A 24,485-nucleotide genomic window follows, 5' to 3' on the forward strand; every position below is an offset into this window, starting at 1 on the left:
GTTTTTTTGCCACCAACATCGATACACAACAAAAGCTTTTGTAGCTCTGAATATATGTCCATGGTGTAGTTCAAATATTGGCACCAACTGCTGTTGTCCCATTTTGAAAAACATCAGTTGTATTATGGGTTGTCACTGAAACCACAGTCACGTATGTCCCAATAATAACGTGTAACACCTGATTAAATGGAATAACATATATAAAGAAAGGGAAAAGGCAACTAAGCAAATAATATATAAGCAGCATCTGAATCCTTGGCAAAACACGCTATATCAACAAACAGTCGACAACATGATACTAATATAGCCTTATTGACAAAATGATAGATAACAGACTAAAAAGCGTATGAGAAGTAGCATATCGGTCGTTTTGCTCGGTCCTTTATAGTCGTACCTTCTTTACCTCTCGTGGACACCAGGCACGTTCAAATATCTGTTTGCAACCAAATACTGGCTGCCAGAGGTATGGTTTTGCACCTGCATAAATGGTTTTGCACCTATATAAATGGTTTGTTAGAAACTGAATCTCAATTCAATATCAATTCAGATAGAAAGTCTTCGTTAGCTCATAAAAAAATTTGTTACTATAAGCATGTCATGTACATTTGAAAATAAATACCTGTGATGACCACCTCACTCTCTTATTTATTCGTATATCCGAATATTAACCTTTGCGCCAATCTGCAACCTCTTGAATAAATATAGATCTGCTCAATGACAACACAGGCATTTATAAGTAAAGGTGTATCACTTTGCAGACTCAAAATGCAGATATTTTAGGACAGAAAGAAATGGGTCGGGTCGAGTGAGGTCAGGTCAAGCTGTTTCTGTTCTTTTCTGAACCGCATTAAAGGTAGTTAAAGTCTGGACCTGTGTTTTACATTGGTATCTCTAATTTTTCAGTAAGACGATTTAGAAGTATCCATTAAAATGCTTATGCACTTCTGATAAAAAAAAAAGGCCTTTAAACAAATCTATTTTACGTGGTAATTTCCAGCGATCGTGAAGCATAAGTTTTTAGCCAAAAATAATTTGGTGCAACCTTTGGTTCACTCAGTTTGGTACAGAGTATTAGATTAGTACATTCTATCTTGTATAGTGCAATCACCCAACAACAACTTTAAAAACCTTATAATACATAAGAGACCGAGTAAAATTATATGTCATGGTACCAAAATAGTGTGATAAGTGAGAGAATGCAACCTCAATGGATGGTGATAAAGCATACGAAGGTAGTTTAGCCTTATTCAATTAACTTCAAAGACAACCTTTCAAACATCTAAATAATGCAATTAGGTAAATATCAAAAACAATATCGTTAAAAGATTTAGAAAAATCAAATAGGAAAGAAACCTGTAGGCGTTTGCTATTTCTTTGTCCTTCGAGTTGGAACGTTTTTAACAGAAAACATGGTAGGATGTTAAAACCTTTATCATATCAGCTAAAAAACCTAAACGACATGAATACGTCAATATGGTTAATCTAATACAATAAAATTATCGTTAAACTTACAAAAGGAGAATCGAGAAAACAAACTTTCAGGCTGCAACAATACATCTGAATCAAACGACACATTTTCTCGTGGAACGAAACATACAAAAACAATATGATTGAGAGGTGTAAAAACTGCCGCTTAAACTTACAATAACAAAGAATAAAGTGATTCAAAACACATGTCAAACGGTACATTCAGTCGTGAGCATAACGATAATGAACTTGTTGAGCTGAATAAGACTACTACTTGAACCTCTCGGGAAAGACTCACCAGCTGATTCACCTGCATGCCTACATAAAAATTGAAACAACATAAATAACACAGATAAGCTGTAAAACTGATGAACTCTCTCACTATTATTAATTTTTAATAGCTCCTGCAAATCATAGATTAGTCAATAACAATGGCAATAGCAGTACCAAAAAAAATAATAAGGAGAAAAAAAGGAAGAAATGAGGCTCAGATCCGTGTTTAAAATCAAGCAAGAGAATATGGATCGTCATGGCTGTAATCTATAGTTTGCCCCGCCAAAATACGAACTCATTTTTTCTCACTGCTCAACCCAACTCCCACATATTTATCATCACAGCCTATTTTATCGAACATTCTGGAGGATTGTTAATTGCCTAATTAGGGCTAACTGAATGAAAGGAGGTGGTTAAAGAGAGAAAGGAGGTGGTTAAAGAGAGACGATGAATGTGTTAGTGAGCAGGGTAATAATTTGGTGGGTAAGGAGGAGAGGGTACTGGAAGAATATGTTAAAATCAGAGAGAAGAATATTACATGGGTTAGAAAATTAGGTCAAGATATTTGGTTGTGAGTAATTGTATGTTAGTGTCGTATTTGTTAATGCAAACGACCATAATTTGGGTGGTTAATAGTATATAAGGTTAATAATTAGCATTTGATAGATTATCCAACCCCGAGGAATCTTAGTTATTGGTGGGAGTTCGGTCCGTTAGCAGGTATTTGTTTAGTCATTCAGATAGTGACTGGCGTTTTTTTAGCTATGCATTACACACCTCATATGGATCTAGCTTTCAACAGGTGCAGCAGTAGTAGGGGCGTTAAGACCGAAGCTTTTTGTAGTGCTAGCAGGAATGCAAGTGAATTAATCACATCCCCTAGCGCGTAAAGTTTTACGCCCCTTTAGAGAGAGGGGCGCGCTAGCGCTTGACTAATAGAATAGGGGGTTGAGAAGCTCTTGCTTGCTGTCTACTTCGCGGGAAAGACGAGAATCAGCTTAACGTAGACTCTTCCTCTTTTGTTGCCTACTAGTGAAATGACCCGTGGAATCACGGGTCTGTTTAAACGAAATAGTTTAATGATATCTTTTAGGTATTAAGTGAACGTAAATGCTAAAGTTATTTAGTTGAATGACCCGTGGAACCACAGAGTCCGACTAAGAAACTCGTCAGCTGAACATTTTATCAAACACCTAAAATGCATATTAAACAATCCACACTCAATCATAAGAGATAATATTGGTTGTCATTTTATTTTAAAAATGTAAAATTAAAATATAAATTTAGAATTAATTTTCTTCTGCCTAGCTTTTATATCTTCTCGTACTCAATTCAAAATAATTAATTACAATAATTCAAAATTATTTAATTTTAATAATTAAAATAATTACTAATAAGATTTAATAATAATAATTAATTAATAAGATTTAATTTGAATTTAAAATTATTTAGATTAATGACATCACCCACCATGCTTAGATTTTTTTCTTTTGATTTTTAATTTTTTCTTTACAAATGAATAAGCCTAATAATGACATCATCATTGTAGAATTTTAATATTAATTATAGATATATACTTTGTTTGAATTTCCCTGTGAAGCATCTGGCCTCCATTTCGTAGAGCTCAGGATGGAAAAACCAATAGAATGACTATACGATTTCGGTACCTTTATCAAGTTGGGTTGTCACATCCACGTTGGCAAAACAAATCCGAAGTTTATAGAACGATTATGAAGGATCCCTATGCCCAAAGACGCCTCTGATGGAGTGAAGGTCTATGGTCATGAACATAACATGAAGGCACGCTATAGGATTATAAGTCACACCCTATTGGTATTATTCTCAACTCCAAATCAAATTGTTTTTAATTATAGAAATAATAATATAAGTATATAAGTATAATATAATAATATAATATAAAGAATTATAGGCAAAACTACATAGGTATAAATATTTTTGTTTGTACACCAGGGGTTGTTATAATATATTCATAAAAAGTATCAGGTTCAAACATTATTAGTTGCACATCTTGGAGATGACTAAACAGAAGAGACCGAATGATAACGGGATATCCCGACTGATTAGACCGTGCATATTTGATCAAATACACTCGTCTAACTATTTCCTTACCATTTTAAGATATGATGTCAGTTAGAATAAAAATACTAAAAAGTTAAGTCAAAATTATCCTTTGACCAATATTGAACTCTATATATATCACTATATATTTTTTTTGGGTAAGCGAGGAAACCGTACTATAAACGAGCACATTGGCTCCCCCATAGAAGGTAAAACCTCGGGTAATCAACCCCCCCCCCCCCCCCCCCCCCGGCGCGAGACCTGGTACCGGATGAATTGTGAATTATGCGCACACTCTAGTCACACTCCCTTTTTGAACAATTTGTCATATATCACTATATTTTGTGATGTCTTATGTATAATATATTCATACCAAGTCAGTTAGTCATGTATCAATAGCTATGTTTTAATGGATCAAGTATATGTATTCTTAATTATAATTACAATTATATTAAATAAAGTTAAAGAGAGATGATTAAAAGAATGATATCCATAGAATGGAATAATGGGAATATGAGTGGATGGGTGGTAAGGCAAAATAAGCTCTCTCATCCTTAATATTCCCCCTTAAGATCCCTACTTTCCCTGCAAATTTCTTTCATGTCTAATTTCTTTTCACTAAAACTTTCATTTTCAACCATCTTTTTCTTTCCCTTTCATACTTTATTTTCTTTCTCTTAATTTGTTGCAATCTTGTTATCAATATCTAATCTTTCATCACAACACCAACCATGGTATGCACATCTATCTCTTTCTTTCTAAATACTCATGCCTTTTTTCTTTTCAAATTGCGAAAAATGTGTAGTTTTTCTATATGTTATATGTGTTTTAGCATGATCTTGTAGCACATCAGTCATTTGACGAATGTGCAAAAACCAGATATTTTGCATTGTGTTGCGTTAACCATGATCTGGTATGTCATATTTGTGTCTATATAATCCTCTCATATTGTGATCAATTTCAAGGTTATTTTGATTTATGGTATAATTGTAACTTTAAATTTAAAAATGGCCGAATGTAATTTTTTTTTCTTTTTGCTTTTCCTGTAACGATGCATTCGTTAGGCAAACGCTGCGTCTGGAATGGCTGTGGATGATGAATGTAAGTTGAAGTTTTTGGAGCTAAAAGCGAAACGAAACTACCGATTCATTATTTTCAAGATCGAAGAACAAAAAGTGATTGTTGAAAAGGTTGGAAGCCCCGATGAGAGCTACGAGAATTTCACAAACTCACTTCCTATTAATGAATGTCGCTACGCTGTCTATGACTTTGACTTTACGACCGATGAAAATTGCCAAAAAAGCAAGATCTTCTTCATTGCATGGTAATCCAAAACTTCCTACATTTTAGCTCCATTACTAATAGCGAAAAACTACTAAAGGGCTTCTTGCCTTGCGGTATCAACAAAACTCATCAACCTTGAGGTTGTGAGTTCGAGTCCGTTGTGGTCAAAAAGGGTGTGTGTGTGTGTTTATTGTTGTGATTAAAATAATAAAACCTCCATTTTTGAGTTAAAATGTTTGAATTAAACAGGGCCCCTGATACGTCAAAAGTGAGAGCAAAAATGGTGTATGCAAGCTCTAAGGACAGGTTCAAGAGAGAATTGGATGGGATTCAAGTTGAGTTGCAAGCTACGGACCCAAGTGAGATGAGTCTCGATATTGTAAAAGGACGAGCAATTTAAGTACTTTTCTTATAAGCGAAACGCTTCATTTGATGAGCTACCTTTATTGTTTGTATGCTGCATACGCATGAACATTGTCATTGTCATTATGTTTATTTCCTTCTTAATTTTTGTTCTTTTTACTGATAAAATACTTTCATCATTGTAGTTTAATGTAGCATTATCATGTGCCCGTTTAGTAATCTTGAAGAAATTTGATGTTGTTTATCTAAAATGGATTATTTACCTGGATTTCTTTTTTTAGCTAAAGGGGATTTTTTTTAGCTAAATAAGTGTTAGTGAGTCAAATGGCTCAAACAGGTTAAATGCATGTTACCTAATGTGTATTTCAATGCAATACCAAAATCACTCTATACAGAATATTTCAATAAACTCATTATATACAAAACCTTTTAAACAAATAGTGTTTTGGGTAAACCTGACCCAACTAGTACTTTAAATTACCCGTTTTGACCCATTACAAGACTCGTTGCTGTTGTCACTGTCTCTGCAAATTTAATAGATCTGCATTTGTTCTGAAAAGATGGGGGTGTTATATAACTAATCAAAATTGGATTTAGTGTTTGCTGAGTCAGATTTTTGATCGAACAATTTGATGTATATAGATATACAGATTACGGAGTATATGTTTTGATAATAAACCGATGCATTAAACAGAATTACAAAAAGGATAAGATGTGAATATCACGCCTTTTAACACATTTGGTTCGTTAATCCTTTATCCTTTCAAATAATGTTTTTCATTTGACCCGTTTTAGATAAAGCACAATCCCAGTTGATAAGTATATGGGTCGAAATTGCCCCAACCTAAACCTTTTTCTACTAATACAGGAAAATACCCGTTTTGACCCAATCTTGTTACACAAGTTGCTTGTCATGAAACAATAAACGTGTGGAATGAAACTGCAGAACATTTGTTTACACTTGTTTACAACTACATTTTATGGTATTTAACTTTTATTTGTCAATAACCGTATAACATTTGTAATTTGTAGGTTTTCAGATTTTGGATTTGTTAGTTCTTATTTGAACTTTTGACTATAGTGACTTGATAACAAATTAAATTTGTTAAAGTGAAGGGGAATGAACAAGATTCAAGAAGATATTTAGGTCCGATCACTCTGATGCTTTGTCGGGATAATCATCCATGTATGTTTCCTATAGCGAAGGTGATCACGCAGTTGCATCGAAAGGGACTCGTTTCACAAATTTTCGTATGGAAGGGTGTACGATTCTACATTTTGGTCGAATGCAGTGGCCATAAGATGTAAATTTGTCGATTTCAATATTTTTCTTCTATTTTCGCTTCATATCTCAAGATAGTCGGCTTATTTGACAAGTCATCATTAAGAATCCAATTTTTTATGGTATTAAAATAAAATTGATTCAGTGGTACCGGCCCATATCAGGACATGAGATTTCAAAATACGTGACCCAACCTTCGGATCTCATTACGGGGTTTTCCCATGTCTTGGGTTTTCTCCTAACATGTGTTTGGGATATGATCGGGTGGGTGGGTGGGTGGTTTCCCGACGGTAACTCCTAACATGCTGTTAAAAAAATATAAGGATATAGTAGGTGAAAATATGTTAAGTTCAAGAGAGATTATTAATGGGAGGTCACACACCACTTTTTGATCCCACTTTTTGATCCATGTACACTTAAGGGCATAAGACCATACCCAACCCAGCGTCAGTTTGCAAGGTCAGTCCTAGCTGGCAAAATCTGACTAAAACTGACGAAAATAGTGCAGCGTTAGTCCTTGGGCGTTAGATCCGTTAGTCACCATGGTGACGGATTTTGTTGCGCCGTGAGTTTTCTTTTTGACTAATGAATGAATTTTAATAATTTAATAAATATATAATTTAATAATTAATTTATTTTTTTCCCATCACGTTCCCAATCATATTTTACCACATCACTCAACCTAATATTTAACACAAAAAAGTGACACAACGGTTAAAAGAGGTCGGAAACTGACATTGTCAAATCACATTCAGTTTGCACTTTTTGGCCAAAAAGTGCACTAACTGACTCTGACGTCACAGTCACAGTTATAAATGGTCTAACTGTTAGTTTATGAGACAAAAGTGTAAATGGATCAAAAAGTTGTCTAGGATCACCTCCCATCATTAATAACTATATAATAATATATTTGCATTATCTAATAGAGATTGTTATCAACCTGCTTACGTAGACCTTCATTTTATGAATACCAGAATACATATGGTTAGTTTCCACCATCATTTTATCTGATTAGATAATCTCCAAAAAACGTAATTATAAAAACACATAAAAGTATGGTAGTACTTATTAGTCAACTTTTTGTTGATGTTCAAGCAAACGAAGGAATATGCTGATTAGATTATTTTAGTACACAATCGTTGATTTATCAAATTTATTGTATTTTTAATCGTTAATTTTAAATTAGTTTGAATGGAGGCCACGTTTGGGCTTATTTAGTTGTTGAATACGATTAAGTTAATGACTTGGGAGGATTGAGGGTTGCAACAACTCACTAAAATACTTAACTATCATGTTGACGTGCTTCACCCATCATTATATGCCTCCCTTAACCCTGAAAACCCAAGACGTGGTAACATGAAAATGCCATATATATTAATACGTAAGTGATAAACAGAGTGTTTTTGAGATTAAATACAATTTAAAATCATCATTCATTATCATTATATAATATTAAAAATTTTAAAAATAAAATGCAAGAAACAGTCTGCTAATGGTAGATGCTTCCAGCTACCTCAGTCAAACTATAAATTGTCCTCCCTATAACTATCGATCATAAACCTCCCATTCCCAAACACACAAACACAAACGAAAACACGAACACAAACACAAACAGTAGGTTTTCGTTTTGTCTGCAACCATTGCGACCATTACTACTTTTGTTTATATCGTGTTGAAAAAGATCAACAAGATAAAAGGCATGGCAGCAGAAGACGCCAACAAGGTTGAGGTTCAACCCGAGTGCCCCGACCAGCCATCACCAGCTGCAGTCGAGACCAATCATTCCTCTCTTCCTGAAGAGAAGCCCGCTGCTGATGTCAAGGTCGTCGAAAGTAAGTTATATTATATCTGGTTCACACAATTCGATGGATTCATTTGTTATCACTTACGTGTTGTAAAGTTACATAATACAGTAAATTTCGTCCTAAAGTTTTCCCTATTCAGGCTACTCGGAGAGAGCAAACATTTTTACTCAGATGTATGCGGCCTAACTGAGTTATCACGTGACCATTTTAGACCATTTCCCTGATTGTCCCAAAATATGTTTTTAGTGAGGTTTGAATATGAGACCTCTTGTGAGGATATCAAACCCTTGACCTCTAGGCTATCTTCCGTATTATTTCAGTTATTTCGAAAATGTTATAGAAACCAAATTAGAGTTGGTTATATAGATATAGATATATGATATGACTTCTAACTATTTGATTATTATGTCAGAATCAGGAGAGCCTTGTGATCAAGAGAAACTTGCTGAGGGGTCTGCACACAGAGGTGATAACTAACTATAACTAAACTTTAAAAAAAGAAAAACTTGATCAGTTTCATGTTATTAGGATTCGAAAGTGGATCTAAACTGTTGTTTGGTTTTGTTCAGATGCTGTACTTGCTCGCGTTGCAACGGAGAAGAAAGATGCACTCATCAAAGCATGGGAAGAAAGTGAAAGATCTAAAGTAGAGAACAGGTAACAAATCAACATCCTATATATATGCATGCTTCTATAATTAAGATAAAACAGTTGTTTTATTTTATAAAAATGCAAAATTTTAATAAACTTGAATTGTTGTATAGAGCCCAAAAACAGCTAGCTGCCATTGGAGCATGGGAGAACAGCAAGAAAGCAGAACTGGAAGCTCAATTAAAAAAAATGGAGGTCACAATCACACATTTAAACTTTTATTCTACCAATTTTTTTTATTTTTATTTTTGTGTGTGTGTGTGTGTGTGTGTGTGTGTGCGCGCGCGCGCTGATCCTGCAACATTTTGAAATGTGAGCAGGAGAAGCTGGAGAAAAAGAAGGCTAGATACACAGAGAAATTGAAGAACAAAATAGCGCGCCTGCACAAGTCAGCAGAAGAAAAAAGGGCAATTACAGAAGCAAAACGCGGGGAAGGTCTTTTAAAAGCCGAAGAATTTGGCGTTAAATGTCGCGTTAATGGAATCACCCCAAAGAAACTAATGAGATGGTTTTCAAACTAGATGTTTCATCACTGATCCACCATATGCTAAATCATTTTAATGTAATTTTTGTTTGTAATTTTCATTTGTGTGCATAAATTCTTTTGTAACCAAAGTTTAAAGTAACATTTCTATCATCAAGTTTCAGATCATTGTTCTTACATCTTAGTACCTAATTTAAACACAGAAGCACAAAATGGTCCTCCTAACGAGTTTTAAACTTTAGTTGAGGGAGGACATTAGAGTAAATAACTAAGGAAACCGACATAGTAGTTACATTACACAGATATGACTTACTATTTTTAGTAACCGTCAAGTAGAACCGGAATCATCATCTGAATCGCCTTTTAGATATTGTAGATATTCACAATCATTCGGAAAATCAAGAAGCAGATCGAGTGTTATGTCTGATGATTTATCTGCGTTATACGAGTCATGAGAGTAGGAACCGATATCTGTTGCCTCTTCGGGTTCAACCTTACATCTTTGATCAGCAAATGTGGGCTCCACTTGCATTGTGACCACATTATAATCTGATTCGACTTTTATAACACTGTTGACTTCCTTTGACTTTTGAAATACTTCACTAGCTTCTGAATTCCATGCACCAAGAATGTAGTCGTTATCCGGAAGGCCTGTTGGTGGGCTGAGATGAATCGTATCCATTGACAGCCTGGCGTCAGGTTCCACCCTGGCGCTCTCCCGTTCAACCATGTTGGTGGTTGACAATGTGTTTGACTTTGTATCTGCTGACATGGACGCTGAGCTGGCTTGGAGCTCAGTGCTTTTGTAGGGGATGCGTTTCCTTAAATGGGAATTCCAGTAGTTCTTTATCTCGTTGTCCGTTCTTCCTGGCAGCCGTGATGCTATGGCTGCCCACCTGCATAATTTTTATTTTTTATTTATGTCAATCGATGATAACAAGACACAATTCGTATTAATATAAGTTTCGATTTTAAAGATTAAATATCTATATTTTTTAGGATTTTTGACCATATTTGTGAACAACCCCGTCTCGTGCCGTAGCGGCAGTTTGGTGACTAGCCCGTCCCGTCTCCGTCCGTCTTGACTGTCTCGGTCAAAAGTACAGAAGTAAAATTGGTGACTATAGGTCAAAAGTTGGGTCGGAGTCGGGAAAAGTCGGTCAAATCAGTCAAATTTGATGTATTTTAGGTTGATTTTTTGTAATAAATTTACGGTGATAGCGAGTATAGGTAATAAGTAGTCAAGGAAAGAACTTGAATTTAAAAGTCGGCGTAAGTCAACGTTGGTCAACGACCGTCTCGACCCCGTCTCGCCTTTTTCAACCTTGGGATTTTCTAAGGAGCTATCATTAACGTGCATAAAAGTGTTGTACATATCAGTTATCAATTGACTTTAAAGTGACGGTTATTATATTAGACAACAATTTTATGCACGTTAACGACAGTTCTTACGTGTGTTGTTAACAACGCCATTCAATTCCCCTATGCAATAAGTATAAATACCACAACTCAATAATCAAGAAAATTGAGATGCTAAATTTATGAAGTCGTTCATTACTTGTTACCGAGCAAGCTATGCAGCTGGAAGATGGTTTGATCTTCTTCAACACTAAAAGCACCTCGTTTAATGTCTGGCCGAAGATAGTTTGTCCACCTAAGTCGACAACTTTTTCCGCATCGTCGAAGACCTGTAAGAATCACAAAATTACCCTTTTACTACTCACAGGTAACAAGGTTCATTTCACATATACCATGATTATCGGTTTACCATTTACATAGTGTTTAACATCTACTGATATATGATTCTAATTGAATTTGGATCAATTAACTTCATCCACCTAAGACCGTTACCTGGATACATCATCCATCGGCCCACGATCATAATTCGGTATAAAATAACAGGACATTACATCTCTTTGTGGTCCAATTGGTTATGTAAACATAAAAATAACATTTGGGACCGATTTGGTATCTATTGTCATGTGATACATTCAGGCTATGATGTATAATTCTAATGAATTTGGGTTTGTTATCAGCATCTACTGATCCACTCACCCAACATATCTTTTACCGTTTCATGATTCTTTCAACAAAAGTATAATTTGAAATTATCAAATCAAAGCTGTTTTTTTATAATGTTCATCATCTATTATCTATTAGCCTATAAATCAAGGTTGTCAAAACCGTTTATCGGAGATTAATCAGTCGGAACTTTGTAGGGATTAACCGCCCAAGTAGGGGATTAATCAGATTTAACATTTATACAGTTATATACAGAGTATTAAATTACAATTCATAATTATAATAAGTGTAACGTAAACATAAACATAAACATAATCGTTCAATTGTTTTTAAAGGATGACAAATGTTGTGGTCACTTTTTTATGCATCAAAGTATCTCTTAGACCCCTTAACTTCTTTTCTTTAATCCCGGGAACCAATCTGGATCAAACGGACACCCGGATTAATTCTAATCACATGTGCTATGTGATTACGCGATACATCAATCGTGCGAAAGAAGAAAAAAAAAACATTTGGTTCGCACAATCGGTCATCTGATCACATACCATTTAAGTCCATTTAACCCTCCAGTTTTATTTATTTAATTATCTAAGTGCCCAGATTAGTAGTCTCATTCTGAATTTTTTTATGGGTCTCAAAATAAACATTTTCTTAGAAACAGAGGTCTCTTGTAAACAATCTCATCTCATATGCATATAATACATCATACTACATGTAAACAATATAATAATTATAATTATATTTAAATTATTATTTTTTATTAGATGAAATAAAAGAAAAATTGAAAAACCTGCAAGCTTAGGGAAAGATCTCCAAGTTCCATGACCATTTTTAGTGATGTAATCAACAAGCAATTTATCTTCTTCAGGAGCCCAAGCACCTTTTTTTACTTCACTTTTTTCACAACATGCTAATCTCCCCATTTTCTTCCTTTCTTTTTCATTCACAAAAATTTATTATCTCTCACACAAAATCAAAATTACTCTCAAAAATTGTAGGCTGCCTGTTTGTGTGTACTTCACTATTTCAAACACAAAAAATGAAAATAAAAGTCAAAAAATAGATACAATTAGAGTCTATAATAATGACAGCAAAAAGTCAGTAATGGAAGCCAATAATCACTGACCGGACAACAACAATTAATTTAATTTTAATTATCTTCTAGTTATTTTAATTAATTTGTACTACTATTATTTCATCTCCTGCAACATTTTTCAGTACCCCAAAATAATACTAGCAGTATTTCAACATTAGTAATTAACATTAGGTGTCGCACAAAAAAACCTAGAAGGGTATAAAATATTAAGCAAAATATGAAAACAGAGGGGGATGATGAATGCTAACCTTTGAAAAAAGTAAAAAAAAAAAAATACTGGATTTTATGAAGAGAAATGGTTTTTGTTGATTTATGTATGTATGTGTGTGAGTTGTTCTTTATGTGTGAGCTCAAGGAGAAACATGACAAAAAGAGTGTGACCTTTTTTAACATTATTTTTTTTAATTCGTTTCTTAAAAATTTAATTATTTATTATTTGATGTGACTAAAAAATGTGGGATTTGATAGAATCACTGACTGTTGCTTTGCATTTTCCATGCATCTGAACCACGTGTTATACACTTGTACTATTTCCCATTAAAATATGACTAGAATTTAGCACTATTTCCCATTAAAATATGACTAAAATTTTGTAGAGGTGGAGGTTTGTTTTTGGATGATATTTCTTAAACCATTCTTAATCATGAGCGACACATGACCAGTTAGTTCAAATCACTAACCAACTACTAAACTGTTAACATTCATGAAGTACTCATCACTTAGTCCCACCTCTATTTTTTTTCGAAAAGCAAGATATTATTAAAACTCGAAAGGGACTAGGCATTGTAATAGCCAAGCCCAAAGATACAACACGGCATCAACTCGAATATAAGTACAGAAAACGAACACACGAAATGGTACAGGTAGTTGCAAAGGATGAACTATACAAGAAATGACAAGGCTATAAAGTTACAAACGAAAATTAAGACATTACACGACATAGGTACTCGGGTCAGTGATCCATTGTAGCCAATCTAGTTCCAAGTTCTTCACTCTAACGGAAATCCATTCGAACGATTTAAGTTGTATTTCCATAAGCGCCACCGGTCCATTCCAACACGTGTTTGAGAAGACTTTTTTGTTCCGGTTGCTCCAAATAAAATACGCGATCGTCCACTCTATAGCTTGCCACATTTTGTTCCCCATATACGAAATTGGTAAGTTACTATTTTCTCGAAAAGCTTCGTTTACATTTGTTAGCGGTATGGAATTGATACCCCACCATTTGTATACACGAACCCACACGTCAAAAGCATCTCGGCAAAAGAACAAACTATAGTCAAAAGTTCCCACCTCTATTTATTTTTATATTAAACTTATATATATTATTTTATTAACTTATATATAACAATTAAAATCCTAAAAATAAAATTTTTATTAATAAATATATTACAGATTCCTAAAAAAAAAAAAAAAACATTACAAAATCTAAAAAAAAAAAAAAAAAAAAAACCATTACAAATTCCTTAAAAAAAACATTACCGATTCCTAAAAATAAAAAATAAAAACATTACCAATTCTGAAAAATAAAAACATTACAAATTCCTAAAAATAACAAAAAAAAAAAGTTCAATACGACCCGATCGTGTCGTCACTCACGTGTCCCGAATCGCTATTGTTGTGCGGGTAGTGAAGATGGGGTCGAACGCAGAATTGTCGGGTTCAAATGCCAATACAATACAACTCGATTCGTTGGCATTTGAGTTTGGCTCTCCCGACAATTTCATACCATTCTTTTTCGGTTGTGATAAACTCGAACTTATCAGCTTCTGGATCATAGTAAGCAAAACCCGAGGCCTCGAAGTCAACATTTTCGGGTATGTAGTTGCACAAACGCTCCGTGTCCCAGTAGGTGATATCGAGTGACTCGAACGTTTTACACTGCCCTTCCAAGTACATCTTCCAGTCTTCGCTTAGTTGTCCCGCGTACCATACATCCATCGAACAAGTTAAACGCGTCATCGAAACAGTTAAACTCGAATGATTGCAGTGTGTGATTATGTTTGATTGTGTGTTTATGTTTGATTGAAGTGTGTGTGTTTGTGTGTGTGTGTGTGTGTTTTTATATTTTTGAAGAATGCAGTATGTTTCAATTCATATACTTGTATATATAGACTCAAATTATGGATTCAAATTTATTACCGTTCTGCATATTTAACGTTCAAAAAACAGTAATATGCCCGTGAAAGAAAATGTCATGCAACGACAATCTGTAGTACGGGGTCCAAGGGCGGTAATGTAACATCCCGCCTTTTTTCGTTTACCTTTCGTTATGTTATTTTAAAGTCCGTTATATAATTATGACATCTTCCGTTAATACGCGTTTCAAATTATCTCGTTTAGGTAATTCACGCACCCGATTCAAACTTGAGGGACTAAACTCGCCAAGATGCCAAACATTTGACTAGGTCAAATGGTCAAGCCTTTCTGATCCATTCATTCATCACCTCCCTCTCTAATACTTCCATTCTTTTTCTCTCAAGCAACCAAACAAAGAATCATCATCTATTTTGAATCTATCAAGCATCAACTAAAACAAATTACATATTTGGAATCCTTGCATCTTCCTCTTCGAATCCATACCGATTACATCTCATTTGGGTAACTTTTTAAAAACACTAGATTTTGTGTTCTTGATAATTTTGACTTATAAAAGTGTTAATTAGTGTCTATGGCTCAAGTCTAACATGAATATGTGATTTATATGTTCGATCTTGTTATTTTAAGTAACTAGCATGCACTTGAAAGTTGGTGTGTTTGATTTTGTGATTTGGTTGCTTAAATGTTGTTAAATGTTAAAAGTTCATGTATTAAATGTGTTACTAGCATCATTAGCTTCGTTTTGATGTGTAGGTTGATTAAGGAAACTTCATTAACATGATTATTGTTTTGGTGATTTGGGTTAGGGTTTGATAGGCTTGATTATGAACTTTGATGCATTAAATGCTATGAAATATTGTTGATAAGTGTTTAGTTGCAATGTGTGTTTAATTACCTTCGAAACGGCATATCATACATGTAAATTGGTTGCCCGAATCATGAAACGCATTTAATGAACTTGAATGTAATAAATGGTGAGCATTTAATGTGATTTTGGTTGTTGTAAATGTTAAATTGATTGATGAAATCTATTTAGTTATTTTCCTCGTCAAAATACCTTTCCGATGATATAAGATACATGTTTTGATTGTTTGCGGATCATAAATTGTGATTGTTTGAAGTTTGGTTCGTGCACTTGTGTGTTTTCAGCAAAACAGGGTCTGTGCACTAATCTGGACGCCGTCCAGATTCTTGGACGCCGTCCAGGACTTCACATCTGGACGCCGTCCAGCCATTCTGTACGCCTTCCAGATGAACTACCAGGTTCTGATTTGGTTGGCCGTTTACCATTTAATTCTAACTATGCTACGCACCTCCGATTCACATGTAACTTGTTCTAACATGCTCATATATGATTAAAAACCCCAGAAAAATAGTTCGGGACCCGACCCGAGCGTGTTGACTTTTTCGTTGACTTTGACTTGACCAAAGTTGACTTTCGTTTAAACTTAACCAAATACTTATGCAATCATCCTAACATGCTTTTATATTTGAATCATGCATGAAACTTGGCAACGTGATTCACATGCTATATATAATCGAGTCGTAACAAGCCATAGGACTAATTGAACAACCTTGACCAATCGTGTTTACCGTTATTGATACGACCTACTTGTTTAGGTCAAGACTAGCTTTCGTTCTTGCACACGTTTACTTGCGAAGTACTTTAATACGCTTGCACTCAAGGTGAGATCATAGTCCTACTTTTACTCTTTTATACTTATACGTGGGATGAGAAAACATAAACGATTTATACTTTCATACTTTGAACACAAATACGAAAGCAAAGATACATACGAGTTAGAACAAAAATCCTCAAATCCAATTATCATCAGTTACACTTGTAGGGTGTAAGCGTGAACTTATGTTGTGTGGCCATACGAGTTTAACGAACCCTCATTCGGACGGTTCGCTACCGTTAGCGGATGAAATATAATTTTATCGGAATAGTGTAGGTTCTAACACTATATGCAAAGGTAAGATTCAGTTAAGCTTTGATAATTGGATGCTCATGATACAAACACATCTTTTGAGATGTATACGCTTAATAATCGATTTATACAAAATCTTGTGGTTCAAAACATACTTTATACATACACCTATGATTTCACCAACGTTTTCGTTGACAGATTTTCTATGTTTTTCTCAGGTCCTTGAATACTAGGTGATACATGCTTCCGCACTATACTTTTTGATACTTGCTTGGATGTCGAGTATACTGATGTTAAGCGAGGTGTATATAAAATAGTTATTATTTTACTAGGAAAATACTATTAAATACGATACAATTTTACACAAGATATTTATTTATTTATAGAATGGATATACTTAAACCTTGCTACAACACTTATAGGCAGTGTACCTAATCGTACAGTAGTGTAGTTTTTAGTAAGTCCGGTTCGTTCCACAGGGAAATCTTTAAACAAAGCTCAACGCTATATTAGTTTACTTTTATAAAAATACAAATATATATATAAGTAATATTATTATTATAAAGGGGGGTTTTTACCGTTTAATGACCGGTTTGTCGATTTTAAAACTTTAGTCGCAGTTAAAACCTAATGTAAAATATAAAATAAATACAAGACTTAAATTAAAGCGTAAAGTAAATAACGATAATGAAATTGCGAATAATAAAAATGCGATAAAATAAAATTGCGATAATTAAAAAGTACGATAATTAAAAGTGCAATTAAATATAAAATAAAGGAAATTAAATATGAAATAAAAGAATTATGCTTATTTAAACTTCCGTAATCATGATGTTTGACGTGTTGATTTTAGTTTTATGCCCATGGGTTAATTGTCCTTTGTTCTGGATTATTTAATATGTCCGTCTGGTTTTTGTCCATAACAGTCCATCAGTCATAAATATAAATTGCAAGTGTCCTTGTCAAATTATTATTATACCCGAAGATAAATATTCCAACTAATTGGGGATTCGAATTGTAACAAGGTTTTAATACTTTGTTTAATGAATACACCAGGTTATCGACTGCGTGTAAACCAAGGTTTTACTACTTTGTTAACAATTACACCAATTACCCTTGAATGTAATTTCACCCCTGTTTTAATTATTCTAGTGGCTATTAATCCATTCCCGTTTCCGGTTAAATGAACGATTATTCGTACATATAAATACCCCGCCCATCGTGTCCGATCGAGTGCATATGGTAATTTATAGGGACGCCCAATTGTAAATCTTTATATTAACATTAACAAACTTTCATTTAGTTAAACAAATATAAAGCCCATTAATAGCCCATAGTCTAATTTCCACAAGTGTCGTTCTTTTGTCCAAACCCCAATTATGGTACAAAGCCCAATTACCCAATTTTAGTAATTAGCCCAACATCATGATTACTTCGTTTTAAATAAGCATAATAATAACTTAGCTACGAGACATTAATGTAAAAAGGTTGAACATAACTTACAATGATTAAAAATAGCGTAGCGTTACACGGACAGAATTTCGACTTACACCCTTACAACATTCGCTAACATACCCTTATTATTAGAATTAAAATTAAAATTAAAATATAAATTATATATATAAGTTTTACGTATGAATGAGGAAGAAAAGATGATGATTTTTGATCAGAATTCGGTTGGCTTTATAGCCAGAGTTGATTTTTGGGGCTCCGCGACTCGCGGCAAAATGCTCTTCAAACTCCGCGAGTCGCGGAGATAGAAATTACAGCTCAGTCCTTGGAGTTTTCTCTGCCGACGGTTTTATATATATAAATATAATATATATATAATTAATATAATTAATTATATATTATATTATATTTATATACATAGTTAACTTGTAATTTTTAGTCCGTTGCGTCGAGCGTTAAGAGTTGACTTTGGTCCCGGTTCCGGATTTTCGAACGTCCTCGCGTACAATTTAATATCTTGTACTTTGCATTTTGAATCTTGTACTTTTGTAATTTCGAGACGTTTCTTATCAATAATTGGAACCTTTTTGATTGTCTTTTGTACTTTTGAGCTTTTTGGTCGTTTGCGTCTTCAATTCGTCGAATCTGTCTTTTGTCTTCACCTTTTATTATACAAACGAATATCACTTGTAAATAGAACAATTGCAACTAAAAGCTTGTCTTTCTTGAGGAATAATGCTATGAAATATATGTTCGTTTTTAGCATTATCAAATATTCCCACACTTGAGCGTTGCTTGTCCTCAAGCAATATTGTCTTGAAATACTAGAATCACTTCTTTATTCTTCACACTTTGTACATCAGTGATTTCTATACGGCGGTATAAACAATGGTAGTAACGATATGGTTTACAGTCCCACATGACTATAAAAATTTAGATCCATTAAGGAAATTGGATCTTTATGAAAACATTTGATCTTTTGAAATCTAGTTTTTACCCTAGATAAGTTTTCCGGAATAACCCTTTACCGGTATTTGCAAAATATTTTTGTGGGTTTCAGATTTGAAAATTTTAGCTCAAAACTTGCGGTTTTGTGTCACCCACTTGCTAACCTTGTATTTGGAAAGCAACACGTCCAGTTTACTTGTCCCGTATATTACCTTTCGGTAAACTACCGTCCGGTTGTAAAGGAAAGCGTTGAACAAGCAACTGTTAAGGCAATGTCCCCTGACATGCTTTTAATTATGGTGTATAACATGTCGGACGCAATTACTATCCTTGGTAGGAGCAATAGTAAAGCTCACCCTTATAATTTGTCGGTTTGGCACAAGGTCCTGTCTTTGACCACTATGCAACCACCGTTCTTACGGTTGACACCCGATTTGGTTCAGGTGACCTAATGAATTCCAGGTGAATTCCTAGGATTTTACGTTCAATGGTAATGAACGCATTGAAAATAGGGTTTTCAGAAAACAAATCGGTTTGTAATTTTGATCAAAATATTTTCTCGTTTAAGCTCGAGTTTAGATATCATTGAATTCCATGAGTTTGTAATTCTCAATCTTTAAGGTCAATCTCTAGGATTGAGTAATATCAGTCTTAAAAGCTGATTTTTAATCTTTAAGGAGATTATCCTTTCTGGGGATCTGATTCATTAGTCTTATCCAGCTAATTTGCATGGTGCCCCCCCATTGTACGAGATAAATCCTTCTCATGGTTAGGATAAATCTGACCACTTGGCGACCCTGTTTAATGCTGAGGTCCGTGGATTTCCTGCTGATTTTAGTGATGACTTTTCTAGATTTTTCGTCAACCTACAGCTGGTCTGAACGACAACTTCATGACCTAAATCAAGAAGCGCGTGTCTTTTTCGGAAGACTTGACTTCCTTTTAATGATGGAATTGATTCATCGTGTAGATCCATCTCTTCTTTTCTTTCATCGGGTAAAACAGTTTAGTTTAGTCCAAAGCAAAAGTATTTTCAGTTATTTGTTACAGATATATGTGACATATGTTTAAAATAACTTGGTAAATTTTCCCACACTTGGCTTTTTATTTTTCTTTTTATCGTCCTCTATTCCATTTTAAATGAATTTTAACATTTTAGTTTGTTTCTCAATTTATGTCCTTTCCGAGGTAACAATAATTTCGGTGTTAAAACCTAGTTTTATCGTTCATAAATATGTATAAACATGATTTGAATTCATTTAATTGAAAATTTTTTACTAGAATTGAGTAGTCAGTATATAAGACTAGGGCTGTTCTTTTTTATCAGAGAGCACTAGATTCTAATACAACTACTGCTTTACTAGTATTTTTAATGGTAACCAAGTGTTTAATATAAAAATTTTAAAATCCGAAAGAATTTAACCCCTTCCCACACTTAAGATCTTGCAATGCCCTCATTTGCAAGAAATCAGTAACAATTTAAATTATTGAGGGTGATTTGTGTGAAAATGATTAAATTTTTACCAAAGTTTCCAAATATATTGGCGTTTGTTTGCTGAATGATAGATGGTGCACATCATTTGTTCATTCCGTCTTGTTGTTATTTCACATATATTTTGCATCTTGTCGTCAAAATTAGTTGCTTTTGCTGAACTTAATGCCAGTCTTTGAAAATGCGTTGTTTTACCCTGTTGTGTACATAAGATAAACTGCAAACATATATACATATTTTTGAAGTTTGGTATATTACCCCACATTCAAAAATTATTAAAGTCTAAGAATAAAAGTTAGATAATTATAAAAATGATTACAATATTAACAAAAGTATTAAACATATCAATAATTACAAATTACAAAATAATAAAAAATAATAAGTAAACTAAGGATGATATTGGTACCAATAGGGGTTCCAGGCATAACCATAAGTGCTATAGAATGCTTCGGCAGGGTCATACGTAGGATATGGTGGCTGCATCTCTATAGACCAAGGAGGGAAGACGGGTTTCGGTGTAGGAATATAGTTTCTACCTATATGTTGGCAATGCGCTATGATCTGGTTCTGATGAACTTGCCAATCCTCAAATGCTCTCTGTCTAGCATTTTCGTATTCCTGAGAAGCTATAAACCTATGCATTTCTTGCATCTCATTCCCCCCTCCTACATTACCTTGTTGCTGGTTTCTCTCCACCTGTGGATGTCTACCATGGTATCGTACTGCGGCGTTATTTCGCCTCTTCAAAACTTTCGCACCATGGTATACATTTAAACCTATAGTATCGCGGGGTTCTGGCTCTTCTAGTAATAATCCCCCCCGACTTATATCCACACCGAGATATTCACCAATCAAAGTAATAAAAATACCACCTCCTATTATGCTATGTGGTCGCATCCCCCGAACCATAGCTGATAAATAATAACCCACACAATATGGTATACTTACAGCGCTCTGTGGGTCTCGAATACACATATGGTAAAACAAATCTTGTTCATTTACTTTTTCTTTGTTCTTACCCCTTTGTGTAATCGAATTAGCTAAAAACCTATGTATCACTCTTAATTCGGCTCTATCTATATCCAAATAAGAGTAGTTTCCCCCTTTGAAACGGTGATGGCTTGTCATTTGACTCCACACACCGTGTGTATCAAAATTCTCATCTATCTTTCTACCGTTTAGTATCAATCCTCTACAATCGGCAGACGCTAACTCCTCAGGCGTATATATACGTAAAGCCTGAGCCATGTCCAGTAAAGACATGTGGCGCATCGAATCGCCTAACAAAAATCTAATAAAAGAACGATCGGTTAAACTAGCTACCCGATCATTCAACTCTATACTACATAACAACTCTTCACACCATACTTTATATACAGGTCTACGTATGGTGAATAAACATATCCAGTCATTAAAAGAAGAACTACCATACCTCTGTACAAGTAATTCCCTAATTGGCCCGGCCAATTCTACAGCTTCTAAGGGTCCCCATTCTATGACCCTCGGTACCTCAACAACCTTGGAATGAAGAGTATGCAAACCCCGTTGATATTTTGGATAATCTATCCAAAGTCTGTCAAATCTCAGGTTCGGGTGCAACTCTTCCAAATGCATATCGGAAAAGGTCATGACTGGATGAGGTACATCCTGCTTGTAGTAGTTATCTACCTCCTGTTGTTCCAAATTCTCAGCAGGAGCATTGCGGGCTTGGGATGAAGATTCACCCCTTTCATTCTGCAAAACACATCAAACACAAATTTTGTGCATCCAAATATGCATTAGTGTCAGCAAAATCATCAATCAAAATAATTACAATGACATTATCAATTTATATCAAACTTAAGCTTATTTTCACATTTTTATCAAATCTACACTTTTTCAAATAAGCATATACGAAAATTTTCGCCAAGTTCATAAGCATTCAACTCAAATAACATGTCAAAATAATCATTACTAGCAATCAAACAAGTCTCAAATGGCATTATCTTTCAAAAATCAAGTTCATGAATTTTAGACTTGAAAAAGTCCACTTTAATTCTCAAAATCATGTTTAGGCTCAAAGTTTGGATCATTTAACTACCTAGACATGTCACACTACTCAATTTAGCAACAATTCATGACAAAAATCGGCCATAACCTGTTTATATCAAAAAGCCCCAAATTTGCTCAAGAACACAAACCCTAGATTATTCAAAATTTGAAGTTTAAGGCTTCTAATCATGTTAAACAGCATCAATCTAGGTTATACAAGCATAATACATAAACAATTTAAGTCTAATTACACTAAAAAGCATCAAAATCAAATTGGGGAAAAAATAGCTCAAGAACACCTAATTTCGAATTAAATGGTGTTTAGGTGTAGAAATTTACCGTTTTTCTTGAGTAATTCTTAGATAGCATCCTTCTCAACATGATTTTAGCAAAAAATTTGGTGATTAACGGTTAAAAATTGTGATTTTTGGGGGTGTTTTTCGGGTTTTTTCGGGTTCTTTTTTCGCAGTATTTTTCTGTTTTGTGTGTGGGGGAGTTGGGACTGATCTGTTGTTCAGTTATATTTTTTTTCCGGTTTTTAGTATCTCCTCGACTCGCGGAGATTTAAGCTCTAAACTCCGCGAGTCGCGGAGTTTGGTATTTTTTTTTTTTTTTTTTTTAATAATTACCTTTTGAAAACAATTAAGAAATTAATTTTAAAATTTTGTTTCCCTTGTTATTTAGGACGAGGTCGTTTCGGATCGATTTCCTAGTCCGTCCTTCGACAAAATTTTAAAATTTGTCTTTTTGTAGCGATTGTTTTAAAAGCTAAGATTTTTGGGTTTTTTTTTTTTTTTAATGTTTTTGTCATACTTTAAATCAATAAGATTAAAAATAATGATAATAAAAGTTCTCGTCCCTCCCTCGGGTAAAGCAAATTCGGTTCAAAGACCTAGTCTTCAACTTACGACGAATTTTAAAAATCATATTCTTAACTTAATGAGATAAAGTAAATTTTTGTTTTTAAATTCACACAACTTAAATATGAAATTCAAAATTAAAAATTAATAATTAAAAATTCACACCAAACTTAAAATTTGAAATGCATAAAATTAAAATTTCATATTTTAAAAATTAAAAATTCACACCAAACTTATATTAATTTTTCAAATTTTTACAATTTTAAATATATTGTTTTTACAAAGTTTACAATATTAATTTAAGATTTAAATATTAATTTTAAAAATATGGTAAAAATAAAATTAAAAATCTTTTTTTTTTCTTTTTATCCCACTTTAATCAATCAAATATTATCAAAAATATGCGCCCCTCTTTTCGGTAAAGAAATTTCGGTTCCAAGACCTAATTTAACTCATGACGAATTTTTGAAATATTTTGGGTCGATTGATTAAAGATATTTATACCTTAAGAATAAACGTTAAATTTCGCAGTGATGTAATAAATTTTTGAATGATATCAATAATTTCGGTCGCCAAACCTAATTTTATTTAATACCAATTTAATACTTTTTAGCGAACAAATTAGCGTTTATTATCAAAAGGTTAAAAATAAAAAAAATAAAAACTGTACAGACATACCTGTGAAATAGATCTTAGTTATATGATCTATTCCATTCATAAGATAGTCGGTTTAATTGGTTTTCCATGGCTCCAAAGGTGTAACCCCGAGCATTCAGTGTCTTTTCTTCTAAACATATGAACGGTCCGTCTCTGCATAAAGTAACAAATTCGGTATTTGAATAGGTTTGATTATTTGAACATTTAC

At 33.8% G+C, this 24,485-nt stretch overlaps 3 protein-coding genes across 3 annotated transcripts; 2 read left to right on the plus strand and 1 right to left on the minus strand.

Moving 5' to 3' along the window:
* Positions 1 to 4,421: 4,421 nt before the first annotated feature.
* LOC139839908 (actin-depolymerizing factor 7-like) lies at positions 4,422 to 5,503 on the plus strand. The gene is made up of 3 exons (XM_071830115.1): positions 4,422 to 4,553; positions 4,884 to 5,143; positions 5,353 to 5,503. Exons 1-3 carry the CDS (start codon positions 4,551 to 4,553, stop codon positions 5,501 to 5,503), a joined length of 414 nt encoding a protein of 137 aa, XP_071686216.1. The 5' UTR covers positions 4,422 to 4,550.
* Positions 5,504 to 8,934: 3,431 nt separating this feature from the next.
* On the plus strand, positions 8,935 to 9,725 carry LOC139840796 (remorin-like). The gene is made up of 4 exons (XM_071831041.1): positions 8,935 to 9,019; positions 9,123 to 9,210; positions 9,318 to 9,399; positions 9,525 to 9,725. Exons 1-4 carry the CDS (start codon positions 8,935 to 8,937, stop codon positions 9,723 to 9,725), a joined length of 456 nt encoding a protein of 151 aa, XP_071687142.1.
* A 116-nt stretch (positions 9,726 to 9,841) lies between these two features.
* On the minus strand, positions 9,842 to 12,727 carry LOC139843288 (transcription factor MYB17-like). The gene is made up of 3 exons (XM_071833359.1): positions 12,501 to 12,727; positions 11,247 to 11,376; positions 9,842 to 10,584 (listed from the first exon to the last, which is right to left on the minus strand). The coding sequence occupies exons 1-3, from the start codon at positions 12,631 to 12,633 to the stop codon at positions 10,017 to 10,019; spliced, it is 831 nt and encodes a 276-aa protein (XP_071689460.1). The 5' UTR covers positions 12,634 to 12,727; the 3' UTR covers positions 9,842 to 10,016.
* Between the last annotated feature and the right edge of the window lie 11,758 nt (positions 12,728 to 24,485).

This window comes from Rutidosis leptorrhynchoides, chromosome 4 (assembly GCF_046630445.1).
Source record: "Rutidosis leptorrhynchoides isolate AG116_Rl617_1_P2 chromosome 4, CSIRO_AGI_Rlap_v1, whole genome shotgun sequence".
Taxonomy (NCBI): domain Eukaryota; kingdom Viridiplantae; phylum Streptophyta; class Magnoliopsida; order Asterales; family Asteraceae; genus Rutidosis; species Rutidosis leptorrhynchoides.